This window comes from Lygodium microphyllum, chromosome 16 (assembly GCF_053477565.2).
Source record: "Lygodium microphyllum isolate KBCC chromosome 16, Lygodium_microphyllum_v1.1.10, whole genome shotgun sequence".
Taxonomy (NCBI): domain Eukaryota; kingdom Viridiplantae; phylum Streptophyta; class Polypodiopsida; order Schizaeales; family Lygodiaceae; genus Lygodium; species Lygodium microphyllum.
Window position 1 is genome coordinate 34,880,836 of NC_141150.1, and position 15,173 is coordinate 34,896,008.

Consider the following 15,173-nt stretch of genomic DNA (forward strand, 5'->3'; position numbering starts at 1 on the left):
AGATGGATGCAATCTAGGTTATAGTCCACATTGCAGTTTGTCTGCTTTTTAAAAGTGCGACCTAGTAGTGACTTATTACCAGCCCCTTTAGTGTTTGGCAACACATAAAAGAAGACTAGTATACTTTCAGACTCGATAGAGACAGCCACTTTACATTTTCCAAAGAGTGAGTAAGTGTTGCCTCCAAATGGGCTGAGTTTAGCGTTTGTGGGTTGTAATTTAGGTTGACCAATGCATGTCCAATGGTCATCCATCAAGATATTATAGTCAGCACCTTCATCCATCAAGGCATCAAAAGAATACGTCCATTCTGTAGTGACCGTGATTCGTAGGTAGGCGGGTGCCACTGCTTCTTCATCTTGATATGTCAGTTTGGTAATAGTGGCCACGCAGACATTGACAGGGGCTTCAAGCATAGGCAGCTCGTGCAACAGATGGAAAGGAGGATAGTACTTTTTCTTGCGACTGCCACTGAAAAAGCCTATTCCTTCAACTTCGAGCGTCTCCAATTCAACATTGCCTATTCTACTAATTGTACACATACTCAAAAAGGTCCTAGTCCTTGAAATTTCATTTTCTTTTTGTGACCCTTCATAGAGTATAGTAGAACGAGATCCCCCTGATCAAAGTTGCAATGTTTGACATGCTTGTCAAACCACACCTTTATTCGTGCCACAAATCAGAGCATGGGTGGCTAAGAGTCGAGTCTCTGTGAGACGCTCTAACTCCACTACGCGGTTGGTCCAAGCCTTTCTTCCCTCCCAACGCTCCTGGGCTGCTATCCTTAATCTAGGGACAAGGAACTCTAAGGGTAGAATGGCCTCCGTTCCATAAGTCAGCCTAAAGGGTGTCTGTCCTACAGTCATCTTATAAGCTGTACAAAAGACCCACAAGGCCACCATTAATTTGTTATCCCAGTTACTTTGTGATGTGGATACCACCTTTGTAAGCACGTTGACTAGGATTTTATTTGTGGATCTTGCTTGGCCATTTTCTTGAGGGTAGTAGGGCGAGGAACTTCTATGAATGATTAGGAAGGTCGAGAGCAAGTGGGACATCACTTCATTCATGAAGTGCATGCCTTGATCACTTACTAGTTCAATTGGACAACCAAAACGTGAAAGGACCTACTCCCACAAGAACTTTGCAGTGGTTCTAGCGTCGTTCTTCCTAGTGGCTCTTGCCTCTATCCACTTCGTTAGGTAATCAGTTTTCCACAATGATGTAGCATGACTGGGAGTACTGTGCCGCAGGACTGATAGGTCCAATGAAGTCAATGTCCCATTTTTCGAAGGGTGGTCATGCTATTACGGGGGTCAACTCCATCTTATCCTTGCGCATAGGCACCTTAGTCCTCTAGCACTCATTGGAGTGTTTTACAAATTTAGTAGCATCAGAAATAGGGTGGGCCACCATAGTTGGGATTGTAGCACCTTACGGGCTGTTGTATCCCCACTAAAGTGTCCTCTAGCTATTCGACCATGCGCTTCTCTCAATACATCATGCATCTCGTACTCACACACACATCTACACAACAAAGTGTCTTGTCCTAGCCTATAGAGTTGGCCGGCGATCAGTTGGTATGGCTGGATCTTTAAGATAAGTCTCCTTAGCCTGGCTTTCTCAATAGGTCTCTCAGGTAGACCGTTCTCTAGCACTTGAACTACATCATCGGCCCAATATGGCATCAGATCGGCTCTAAACAAGTCTCTTTCGCTAGACTGGCCAAAGAGATGAGCGTTCGGTAGGTCGTCAGGTATTCGTTGTCTAGCAGCTTCTCTTGTGGGTATGCGGGACATGTGATCAGCCATGTAGTGTTGTTTTCCCTTACACACAACCACAGAGAAATCAAATTCCAAAAAGAGAAGTAACCATCTAGCTATGCGACCTGTAGTGCACATCTTGTTCATGAGATAAAGCAAGGCTTGATGGTCAATGAAAAAAATGAAGGGGGTGGCCAAAAAATAATGCCTAAATTTCTTTACAGCAAACACCATGGCTAACCCTTGCCTTTCTGTAGTGGAATAGTTTATCTCTGTTTCAGTGAGCTGCCTGCTGGCAAAACTCACGGGGTAATCTAGGTTATGCTCACTAGGCTGGCATAGAACAGCTCCAATAGCAAAATTAGAGGCATTTATGTGCACATGAAATGTTATGCTCCAGTCTGGGGCTCATAAGATTGGTGCAGTGGTGAGAGCATTCTTCAACTCTTCATATTCACGCTAGCATTCCTCAGTCCACTCAAATACGATTAGCAGCTTGTATAATGGTCTAGCAATCAGTGCGTAATTCAGTACAAAGCGTCGATAGTATCCCATATGGCCTAAGAAACACTGAAGGCCCTTAGAGTTAATGGGTGGTGGTAGGTTGATAATGACCCTGACTTTTGAGAAGTCAATGGCAATGCTGTTCCTTGACACTACATGCCCTAGGATATATATGTGCTTCACCCAGAACTGGCACTTTAAGGGGTTCAACGAGAGGTTGTATAACCGACACCGTTCAAAGACAGCTCTCAACTTTTCTAAGTGTTCGGCCCAACTAGAGTGTACGCATAAGTCGTCTACGAACACCTCTAGCTCGCATCTAAGCATATCCTTGAAGATGGTACACATTAATCGTTGAAAGGTCGAGGCGTATTCATTAGCCCAAAGGGCATAACGACGTAGGCGAATACACCCCACTCCGTGGCAAAGGCAGTCTTGTGTTTGTCGTCGGGGTGCACTTGCACTTGATTATAGCCAGAGAAGCCATCCAGGAAGCTGTAGGCTTCTTTGCTTGCTATCCTCTCCAGCATGCGCTCGGTATATGGTAAGGGGTAGTTGTCTCTCTTCGTAGCGGCATTAACTTTCTTGTAATTCATGCACACTTGAATTTTACCATTCTTATAACGATCACTATAGGTGATACCCAATCCGTGTGCTCAATCTCATATATAAATCCCGCCTTCAGGAGCTTATCGATTTCCTCCTTCACTGCATAGGCATGTTTGGGATTCATAGGGTAAGGTCGCTGCTTTGTTGGCATCACATCTGAAACCATTGGGATATTATGGGTCACAACCCTAGGATCGACTCCTTTAAGTTCCTCCAAGGACTAGGCAAACACGTCAACATACTCTCGTAGGAGAGCAACAAGTTTAGCCTCCTCATCCTTGGCCAAGTCGTCAGCAACAATGAACATAGGTCGAGGCTTCTCGCCTTCCCTTGCCAAGTTGACTTCCTTGACCTTGGCGGGTCCCTCAATTGGTTCACTGGTTTTCCCTTGTCTCTTTGCTCCTAGTAGAATCACCACTCTATCACCCTTCTTAAACTTTGTGAAGCGTTTGGGGAGATCTTGTGGCTTCTTTTTCCTCTCTACTTCTGAGCCCTTAGTTCGCTTCCTGGCCTCCTCCTTTAGTTGTCTACGCCTTAGGTGGATTGGCAAGTCCCCTTTGGTGCGTCTGACCTTAGAGGGTTGGGGTATTTCGAGATCACTCTCCGTACTGACTTCTGACTCCGAGTTAAACTCACATCCCTTGCTTGAGGAAGGAGTTTTGCCAGGGGGTCATAATTTAGTAGTGGTGTATCCATCTTAAGCACTGGAACTACCAATGGTTGCGCCACTCTTGCCTGCTTGTAATCCATGGCTCCTATGCGCTCCAACTAGGATCGATCGCACTCCATCCACATGACTCCTCTTTCATTCCAGGCTACCCTTTCCCTTCTACGCCTAGAGTCTGCCTTGATCTGTTCGATCGTTCTCCCTTCAGTGTCATATTCTATCATGTCTAACTCTTCTTCACTCTCGTCTCCAATAGAGCGGTAGTCCTCGTACTCCTCATCATTAGAGTCTTTCCCCTCTGACTGCTTGTCATCCCCCAAGCTTTCCTCTCCAATCTCCTTTTCGTCAGTGACTAAAGCCCAATTGTATAATAGGTTCAGATTGTGAATTTTGGTTCATTTCCACTCAGGCTTAGCCAAAAGATCACTAAGGGGTTTTAGATTGGCAACCATGTTGCCCTTCAGTTCATCGATCAGGTACTCTATGATTTCCTGAAGCTCGAGCTTGTTGGTGGGGATATGGAACAAGATCAGTTTCCCTAGGTTACGTGAGCTTCTTGCCATCATGCAGAGTGGCACGGTGGGCTCCCTTGTTGGCATACTTGGGGATTTAGCAGCTTGCCTATATAGCTCTTCCTCATCTGAGAACGGTAGGTCAATGGTTGCCAAGACATGCATCCAATCCCACTCGTCCTTAGGGAAAGGGATGTACTTGGTCAATGACCCATAGGATTTGATTGCCTGTGCATCACCTTTTACCATGGTTGAGATAGCATCAAGGTCGGCTGGGGTAGTCTTCCAAGTATCCATCTCAACCCTTACTGCTTCTATTCTATTCCCCAAGATGATGAGATTGTTACCCCAATCTTCAATAACTCGAGTGTTCCTCATCCAGGATCGGCCTAGTAGTATGTCATAGTCCACTCCCTTCATGACAATGAAGTTCATGGAAAACTGCACCCTTGCGACCTTCACTAGTCAGTTCTTTAGGACCCTGAATGGTCTGACATTCATTCCATTAGCTAATGTGACATTGAACCTAGCTGTTTCCATAGTTGGGTTTCCCCAGGCCTGTAGAACTGCATGGCTCAAGACAATGACACCAGTGCCTGTGTCTACGATTCCTTTTCGTGTTACATCCCCCAAGGCTAAGATAGGTAAGACTGCATGCATCTCAGTGCCTTCCCAGAAAGCATTGACGTGTAGTGACCTTGGAATTAAGTGAAGCATTAGGCTTGGAATCTGTGTGACTGCGTCCTGCTCTTGCAAGTCAGCGGCAGTGTGCTCCTCTTTTCCCTCCACCCAGTGCTTTAATTCTTGCCATAAGGAAGGGTGTTGCTGAAGCAAATCTCCTAGACTCAAGGTTACTGGCATGGTTACTAAAGTGGTGAGGAGGTTGCTCGGTGATTGCCTTCCTCCTTGGTTTGGCCATATGTCTTGGTTAGCTTCCTGACATGCTTCTTCCTGGTCTTGCCTCTGTGGCATCTCATGTGGTGTGTTGCGTTCCCCGATTGAGGTCGTGATGGTGAAATGGGTGTACTCACACTAGGGAGGTCTTCAATTTGGTCTTCTAGTATGGGCTCTACGTCCTTAAGGTGTTCTTGGGCGTCCTTGACCCACTCCTTGACTTTGGCTATAGCCTCAAGTTGCTGTTTGGGGTGGGGGTATTCCCCTACCTTGGCACTCCCTAGTTCTACTGTCTTAGGAGCTGAGGTCTCTGCCTCTACATTAGTGACCCTCTTTCCTGTCACTAGCATTGTAGCTCCCTCAGTCTTAAGGGTAATCTTTGTGTCTGCCCTCTTTCTCCTTCTCCTCTGTATTTTCTTTCCCAACGAGGCTGCATCCAGGTTACTTGGCCCATGCAATGAGATGCATGCCTGTTTTGTCTATGCTCATGTCATGACATGTAGTGGGATGAGCGTATCCTCACTATCAAAGGTGTCCACACCAAACAGCCCCAAGGGTACTGAGGGCACGTTGGTAGAACTAGTTGATGGCTTGCGTCTAGGACAATCAGGAAATAGGTATGTGATTCCACACTCGGTGCATCAAAGGTCAACTTTGTCCTTGTTTGCATGTTCCCTTTCCGAGCAGCGTGATGAAATATGGCCTGGATGACCGCAAGTCTAGCATGAGATTGGATCTTGGCTTGGTCCTTCGAAGCCTCTGCCTTTTCCTCTACCTAGCACCATCACCGATACTGGTAGGTAGTCCATCAGGACTAGATTGCCTTCCTCATCATAGGATATGTATAGGTTCACATAGGTCTCCTCTTCACTAGGTTCTTCCACATAGTGAACAAGAGCGTCACTCGGTGGATAGGTTACATAGGGCCCTGGTGGTCTGGGTATGCCTGTTGGGTTCATCTCTAGCCTAGGAATGGCCAGTCTTGCATCATTTGGTGCTGGAAGTGCCAACTGGGCTCCCCTGCCAAAGAGATTAGGTGGCCTGTTGCCTAAGTATGGAGGGTTGTATTGCTGCGAATATGGGAATCTCCCAGGCAGTCTGAAATGTAATGCATCATGACCGAACCTACTGCAGTTCGAGCATGGCCTAGATCTAGGAGCTTGGCACTCGGCTGGGAGGTGGTTACTGCCACAGTGTATACACTGCATATGCGACCACACAGGTTTCCTCATTTGGACTTGCAATCGTGCAAGCTCCATTCTCACCTCAGCCAGCTCTTGGCCTTGGTCAACACTCTTTCCCTTATCTTGTATGCTAGAGTTCTCTCTCTCTCCTGAAACTGTTGACTGCTTTGGAGCTCTCTGACTTGTACTGTCCTAACTAGTGTTCCTCATGCTTCGCTCCCTAAGCTGATCATCCACCCTTATTGCCTCTTCAAAGACTCTAGCTAACACATCTCAGTGTAGAGTGGAGTTACTAGCCAAAGCCTTGTAGAGCTCCTTACTTCAAATTCCATTTATAAATACGGTAGAAACAGCCTTCTCGTTAGGTTGCTCATTTGCAGGGATCCCCTTGAAGAGGCTACGCACATGAGTGACACAGTCTCTTATGTCTTCCTTTTCCCTCTAACTGACATTCATCAACCGGACGATGAGATTGTCAGAGTACCCTGCCTCAGAGAATCTCTTGATAAAGAGGTCCTTAAGATGGGCAAATTTCGTGCGCTCAGCTGCATCTAGACTAATGTACCAAATTCTCCCCTTATCACCTAAGCATAGACCGAAAGCTTGAGAGCGTTGTGCAAGGTCTGTGAGACCGTTTGCTTTGCAAACTTGTTCAAATTGCTCCACAAAGCTATATGGGTCATTGCAAGGTTCATACTTGTCTAGCTGCTTTACTACAATAGAAACTCTAGATTACCCCTTTGCCCCTTGCATGACCCCTAATCCCGAGAGTAATGTGGTGGCTAAGGCTGTTGCACTCTGCTCAGCGGACATATTGTTGATGAGCCTCTTGGCTATGAGTTCACTCAACAATAAGTTAGCCTCTACTGCTCATTCTCTCTTTGCATTTGGCCTTGCTTTGGCCGCACCAGCCAAGGCTAGCACATGTCGGGCCTCGTACATGTCTACATCTTGTTGGAGTTTCCTAGCCTTCTACTCGTGGTTATAGGCAAAATTGCTCTCTAGCACCTTTCTAATCGCCTTTCTTTCCTCTTCTAGGCTTGCTACCACTTCTTCTACTGGTCTACCCTAAACTACCATCCTAGTCAACAAGTCATACTTATTGACTAACTCCTGCACTAAGACCGGGAATTCTCCCAAGTCCAGTTGGTCCTCTCCTTGTCCGCCTCATGATCCTGACATTGCTCCCACTTCTAGCTCCACAAGATCGTCGATCAATTTGAGTAACTTCGACAGCGTCCGATCCTCTATGTTGTCGCCTTCTGAATCTCTGTGTCCTCTTAAGGTCCTACTGATGGGGCTCTCAGGCACACAACTATGTTTTGGGATCTTCTCCTAATAGTGGGTTCCTTGATGTTATTATATCTCCTAATGAGTTCCTTGATATTGAAAGAAATTGTCAATCTTATTCACAAGTTGTGCTTCGTGCTTTCTAGTGCTCAGTGCGAAAACATGCTTTTTCTTTTCTTGTAGTGCACCTTTGGTGATAAAATCAAAAGTGAGGTGCGGATCCAGGAAATACTCAATGCAAACTCCACTCTTCCCCTCATGTTTGTAGCCTGATATGGCTCTAAGCGCAGGTTCTGGTTGATCTAAGGTCTTACCGAAAGTCCATGCTGCATTCTCTATTCTACTTCAGGGTTGGTTGGTTGGTTACCGAAAGTCAAGTCAAGTTCTAAATTCGGTCTGCTAAGTGTCTAGCTGTTTGGGGTGAATCCTCGATTATCCTGTCTGGTATCTGGCTTCTAAGGGATAAATTGGGTTTCCAAGGGGGGTCAAAGATGTAAACAGGGTGGCCATAACTGTAAGGCAGGTTCAAAAAACCCTCTATTTTAAGTTCAGGTGAAGTGGTCCGATTGTGAGAATCGGACAGGGTGGTTCAATTGTGAAAATCGGTGTCGTATTGCTGCGCATTCGAGATGTGAAAACCACTCGAAAGTTGTGTGTGCGATTTAATACTTTATGCACACTTAGTTGTTGTGATTACATTTATTCTCTGCGTATGAGTATAGATGCTCACATGAAGGGCTTCACTTCAGATGTTTTTGTTAATAGCACACTTATTAATATTTATGGTAAATGTGGCAGCATTTTAGAGACAGAGGCGCATTGTAGATCGTTTGAGGAAAGAGAGGTTTCTTAGAGTTTGGAGAGACTGGCAAACCGTTCCATCGTCAATTCGGCCTGGGACAACCATACCAAGTCAACCTTTGGTGGGAATTTTGCAGCCAAAAACCCCCCCAAGAAGCAAAAGTTGCACCTTTACTTGCAAGAAGTGATATTATAGTTACACGAAATATTGAGTGGGCCAATCTTTTGGTTGGTTTTGAACAAGCAAATTGATATGTTATCATGGACCCTCGAGAAGGATTAATGATGGTTGGGTACATAATTGAATCAAGCCATTGGCTGCTTCGTCAATTTCTACACGGAAGGCGGCCATTCACTGCTTCTATTATGGATGCATCAGGCAATGTCCTATTTACTGTGAGGAGACCGCCTTGGTTCATTAACAGCACGATTTATGCTGAGATAGATGGAGGAGTTGTGGGCTTTGCCAAAAGGAGATGGCATCTCTGGAAACGTATCTATGACCTTTACTTGGGAAAGAGGCAGTTTGCAGTTGTAGAGAATCCTGGTTTTTGGAATTGGACTTTCACTTTGAAAGACGAAAATGGAAAAGTTCTTGGTGAAATTGATCGACATTTTCGGGGCTTTGGTTATGAGATGCTTACAGATGCTGGCCAGTATGCAATTCGATTTGGTGATATTGCCCCTGCTTATCACCCGAAATCTGCAGTAGATGCAATGTCTGCAGACAAATCTGTTCTGCCACAAGGAATTAATGTGAATCATGAATATGAGGCTGAAACATTTGAAGTAGATTGCCCATTATCTCTGTCAGAACATGGCAGTGTGGAAATCTTAAAATAATACATGGATCTGGCATACGATTTTTTTTGGAGAGGAATGGATTGGGAAGACGATACTCTGCGCTAAATAAAGGGAAAGAAGGACAAAAAAAGCTAGGAGGAATCGACAAACGTGTGATAAAAAAGAAGTGGAAAAAAAAGGCAGAAAACAGAGAGGGATCAGAATCACGAGGGAAAGAATAGCCTGAATTTTACCACCAAGAACCACAGAAAAAGGGATCGCCATTGCTCTGATTGGATTCAGGAAGAAAAGGTTATGAATCATCGCTAAAAGCAGGGAGTGATTACAGTTCTGGTGCAGATGTATGTGAAGGAGGATGTCGTCGAAGAGGAATTTGGGAGAATCGTAGCTAAAGTTGAGGATTTAGGGAAAATAGCGTATTTAGCAAACAGCCCTATGCAAAATCCACCTCTTCCAAGTGTCCAAGAGCCATTCCACTGACCGCAACTCGAACAGGCTGATCGCCAATTTCAAACAGACCACAGGTCCCTGTGAGCTCAGTATGTTAAGCTGAACATTACAGAAGGCAGATGCTGTTGACTTGGAAGTAGATAAACCAGCTATGGAGGCGATCAGGGTGAGGGGACGCAACAAGAAATTCCGTTGAATTGATCGCCCTGTTTCACTTACGATAGCCTTTGTGGAACGAAAGAGACGATGTGACGAAATTTCAGATAGAATGCTTGATATGGGCTTTAAGCTGCAAATCCGAAAGGTTATGAAGAATCTCCCTAACAACCATGCCTTGAACCTTAAACTTTCCTCAGCGTCCATGCCTTGAATTGCTTTAGCTGCTTGTACTGTGGCTCAAGAGGCAACAACTGAACTGGATAAACAGAGTGCTGGATATTCTAGCTGGCTTGTCATCAGACTTTTATAGAAAACTCATGTGTCAGAAGAATCAACATGCTGTGAATTAAATTTTTGTGATCAATGCAGTGAGAAAACTTCCAAGCAGAGGTCTGAACCTTTGGTTTCAGAATCAATGAAATTTCTGATACAATTAAAGCAGAGCATCAGGAACAGATAGAGGTATTTCGACCAAAAAGCATTGTACAGTTGATAATATCTGTGAAACTTCTCAGTCTGAAAAATGCATTAGTGTGTTTGTGCCAAACTTCTATTCTTTGGATAAAATGAACAGTTCTTCTAATTGCGAGAGTGTAAACTTGAACATACCGAATGCTCCATTACAGAAATCGGTATGGGGTTTCCAATTACAACACATCTAGATCTTCTCAAGCTTCAAAACTGATTATCTATTCAACAGTGTGGATCATTAACTTCATGTATTATGGGATCTTTTCTTCTCTATAAGACATCAACAAAGATAATGCTTTGAATAAAAATGTGGAATGCGTATACTGGAAATACTCATCCTCTTCGCATATTTGCTGATCTTCTATCCTGAAATTAGTCAAGGTCTTCTGTAGACATATTTACTGATCTTCTATCCAGAAATTAGTCAAGGTCTTCTGTAGACACGACTTTGCTTTGTTTTGACAAATCCTTCGACATCGAACGGGGTGGTCTCATTGTGAGAATTGGACAAAGTGGTCCGATTTCTACTTTGGTCCAATTTTCCTAGTCGGACAAGGGGGGGGGGCTGACTCCTGCGATAGGACCAGTGGTCCGATTGTGGCGCTAGGACCAATGGTTCGATTCTCATAGTTGCACGGTCCAATTCTCATAGTCGAACTGTCCGACTCTAGAAATCGGGTGGTCTGATTCTGGGAATCAAATGAGCTGGTCGGACTGTGCAGATGACAGCCCACGGGTTGCACGTGATGACTCAAGCTCAGCATCTACTCCATGGAATCATCCAGTGCCTTCCAGATAGGTGCAAAACACTACAAGGAAATGCCATACATACTTGGAATAATTATGGTGCTCGAATTGAATGGCACTCCAAGGATCTCCTTGCAGCTCTCTCTCTCTCCCTGGCTCTCAAGCTCACTCTCTCTCACAAAGCAGAATGTCAAATGTAGTCTTTCCTGGTTTCCTAGGCCTCTTGTTGCCCCATCCCAGCCTGCTGTAACCTCAGAAGCTAATCCCTCATACTCTTCCAACCAAAAATTTGAATTTGTGCCCCTATTTTCCTATTTCCAGCAGCAGCAGCAGAACCCTTTCTATTTTCCTTCATTTTCCTATCCTAAACTTAACCTAATGCAACAAAAATTAAAAACAGAGATGGAGATGGATGGTCCTACTCTAATATTCAACAACAAATCAAAATACTTACTTGCTCCAAGGATTAAAACCTCCTAAATCTCCTAACTATCTTGAGCACCGGTTCGCACTGCAAACCCTACTTCTATGCTCGATTCGATGTGTGCGGTGCTTGAGGCTCAGTTTCATTAGTCCCAGCAACGGAACCAAAATGAAGGGGAGCTAGGGAGCTCTACCCCGAGACCTACAGACCGCTTGATCAAGCGTTTCAAGCCGAGCGGCCATGGCTACCTCTCACATAGCCAACGTGCAATGCCTACCTTACGGGGGTGTAGTGAGCTTACCTTGATGCTTGATCGAGTTCCATCCTCTCTCTTGCACTCTGGTAGCTCCACGATCCTTGCGGCAAGCTCAAGCAACCTCAAGCCCTCTTTGTCAAGCTCCATCCTTCATAGCCGCGTGAGAAAAGAGAAGAGAAGAGAAGAAGAGAAGATGAAGAGAGAAGATGGGGAGCTTCTTCTCCACGATCCCTCACTCTCACACACTCACTCCCTCACTCCCTCACACTCCCTCAATCCCTCACTCAAGCACAAGCAAGAAGGCAAGAAACAAGAGAAGAAGAAGAAGAAGCTTTGGCCACACACAAGAATGATCTTCTCATTCACTTTTCAACTTTATATACAAAACCCTAAATCTCTTTTGGGTGGTCATCCCCTTATCCCCTTTTTTACATGGCCAGCCGTGGCCTAGGCCCTCTTTTCCTATTTCCCACCATTCTAACTTATCCCATTCCCAACTAGTGCATACAATTTGTACAAGAGTGAGCCTGGCACTCTTTTACAAGGATTCGGGAGCGCTTTCACAATTAATGGTGCGCTTTTACTCTTTTCTTTTCTCGAGGCGACATTGAGGCCTTCTGGAGAGGTCATCATTCAAAATTTTTAGGGTTTGACTTCCATCCGGGGTGCCTTTTCCTTCCTTTGTCCAGTGCCCTTTCAATTATCTCATTTTTCCATTTTCCCGCTCCTCTGCTCCATTTTACCGCTCCTCTGTGATGCGGTAAACAATGTCAACTAGGTCTTATGTGCCATTCACTTTAGCCTTAATGTGGCATTAAGTGAGGCTCTTGATGGCTTGATGACTTTCTTGTTTCTATTTCTCTCTTAGTGTTGATAATCATCTCACAGATTGCTTCTTGAAGTACATAATTGATATTGGAGTGATTCAGTCCCAAGTTTCCAACCATGGTTTCATAAATCTTTTCATTATGGATTCCCTTAATGGAAGCCTTGGTCACAGTCATTGTTTAACGAGGCTATAAGGGTCACTGCTATCTCAATATTGATCAAGTTATTTGGACATTAATGGGATTTTAGGTAAGTCCTTACTTGCAGAGATGTTCCCCATTCTTGTTAACAAAGATTGAGAAATATGTTTGCCTACTTGCAACATATCAATGTGGTCGAATAGGCAACACTGCACTAGATCCAGTAACGAATCTTATGGGGATCCTATGGCTTGAGCACTCAAAAACATCCTAATGCTACTCATTTCTACTTGTATGGTCACAAGCTATTGTATCGTGTAATTATTGATGTTCAATAGCCAATTTAGGGTGCTAGAACTTTGGTCTTGTAGCTCTATGATCTTGTATTCCATGGCCTATGGGGTCATATTAGAGACATCAAAACTAGCAACATGTTGGAAGGTATCAATTGTGGTGTAGAAGTCATGCAATGATCTTCTTGAATATTTGGCTCTTCCAATTGTGTTTGGTATGGTATCTCTTGCCTTTATGTGGGTTAATTGGATAATCTAGTTGATAAGGTCACAAACATGGGTATTTTCAATATCTACTAACCTCCTACTAGGACAACAGTCTCTACTTGATGTGGGAATTGGGAGGTAACATCCACTTCACAAGTGCATGCACCTATGTCATGAACTTATGTCATAGGTTTTATTCTCATCCATTAGTTTGGTGTTTCTATTATTGATGATTGTTCCCCTTACAAAAAAGTTACAATGTGTTAGATTGTCTAGACTCAAGTAATGATTTTTGATAATGACTTCTATTTATTTTCATTGATATTATATTTTGAATTTTTGGGTTCTATCTTTTGTTCAAAGCTTCTCTTGCACTGGTGTGAGTCAACCTGTATGCCCTATGCCTATATGTGTGGATATGTTATACAATGGTAAATGTGTAGGGATGCACTAGTATGAGTATCCTAGGATACACATATGTACTATTGCTAATGTGAGATACATTACATATCTAAAGTACGTGTGTGTATTAGGGATGGACAATAACATAGGTACACAAAGATTGTTTTGCATGAATACACATGTTTTTCTATGTGCAGGTGTAAGGGTGGTGCACTAGAGGTTGACTACATGTGTTCTAGTGTGTAAGGCTACTACACAATGCAAGTGCAATATGATATCATGGCTAAGTAAGGTGCTAGTGAAAGTGCGCTAGGTTTGAGTTGCTATTCTAGGATGCAATGGCATGCCCTAGATCTTGTGTGGTTGAACTAGTGGTTAAGGCTATTGTCCAAAGATATAACTAGTGCAAGTGTGTCTCTACTAAATGAAAGAATTTTTAGTTATGAAAGTCTAGACAAGTGTCCTAGGATGCAAGGTGTAGTGTGTGCACTAAGGTATTGTGCAAGACAATGCATGTGGAATTCACAAAGTGGAGTGTTCTTGGCCAAGATGCATAATGTTGTGGATTAGGGTTAATGTGCAAGGGTGAGATAAGTGCACTAGTTTTTGGCACTATAGTGCACTAAGATAATGCATTGAGCTTACTACACTAAGATGGAAGGTGTGCATGTGAATGGAACTACATGCACTAATGTGTGATTATGTGCACTAGGTGTGTGCATATGTGTGTGGTGTGCCCTAAAGGATGTGTGTACTAATTAAAATGCAAGGAGAAAGGTTGGTTCTAGTGCCTGTGTGCACTAGGTTGGATTGTGTGTGCACTCATGCGCGTGTGTAAGGGTAGTGCACTAGGATTGGCTATGGGTTTCCTAATGTGTACTAAGGTAGGTGAATGTAGGTTAAGGAGGGAGGTTATGCTTGGATTCACTTGGGGATAGAGGTTGCTATGTTGGGTTAGTGCACTGTGCACAAGTGCAGCTATGTGTGCAAGTGTATTTCAATTTATGTGTGATATGATGTGAAGCTCTAAGCACAATGCCACACTAAGTGGGGCTATGTGCAAGTACAAGTGCATGTGTGAGTGCAAGTGTGCTCAAGTGCACATGAGTGCTCACAATTGCACATAGCTATGCTCAAGTGTACACAAGTCCACAATGATAGGCTTAGCACAAACTTACATGCAATGGGTTTAGGGTGGCTAAGTGTACATGCATAAGTGCCCTAGTGAACATGTGCATGAACATATATGTGTTAATGTAAGTGTAACTATCAATACAAGTGCACTTAAGTGCACTCAAATGCACACAAGTGCACACAAGTGTGCTAGGTAAGGTTTGAGAGTAATGTTTATGCGAGAAATGGACCTAGAGGGGTGAAGGGTGTGGGCACAAGGGCATGAATTTTTATCGCATAGGAACTAAATGCAATTTACTTCTCTTGATACATGCACTTCACAAATGCCTTCTTTGAATATTTGAGAGGAATTTATCCTTTCCAATGACCTATTCTAGTGTGGAATAGTATGGTCCTGATGTGACCCATGCGGAGGTAAAAGCAAGCAAGTACAACTTAGAAATGTATTATGCACATCCGGTACGGTAGTTGTATTGATAGTGATTTCCTCGCCCGAGGTTTTGTTGCAAATTGTGGGATTTCCACCCGCACTGGACATGTTTGGTTGGGTGCCATTCTTGATCTTCTTTGCTTTAAAGGCGATCCCCACAAGACTTCAACTGCCTCTTTCTCAAATAGTGAGGCCAATTGGAGG

At 44.0% G+C, this 15,173-nt stretch overlaps 1 protein-coding gene across 1 annotated transcript; it reads left to right on the forward strand.

Annotated features, from left to right (window-relative positions):
* The first annotated feature begins 8,253 nt into the window (after positions 1–8,253).
* Positions 8,254–9,067, forward strand: LOC148022692 (phospholipid scramblase family protein C343.06c-like). Its single transcript, XM_087695246.1, has one exon. It carries the CDS (start codon positions 8,486–8,488, stop codon positions 9,065–9,067), a length of 582 nt encoding a protein of 193 aa, XP_087551372.1. The 5' UTR covers positions 8,254–8,485.
* The last annotated feature ends 6,106 nt before the right edge of the window (positions 9,068–15,173 follow it).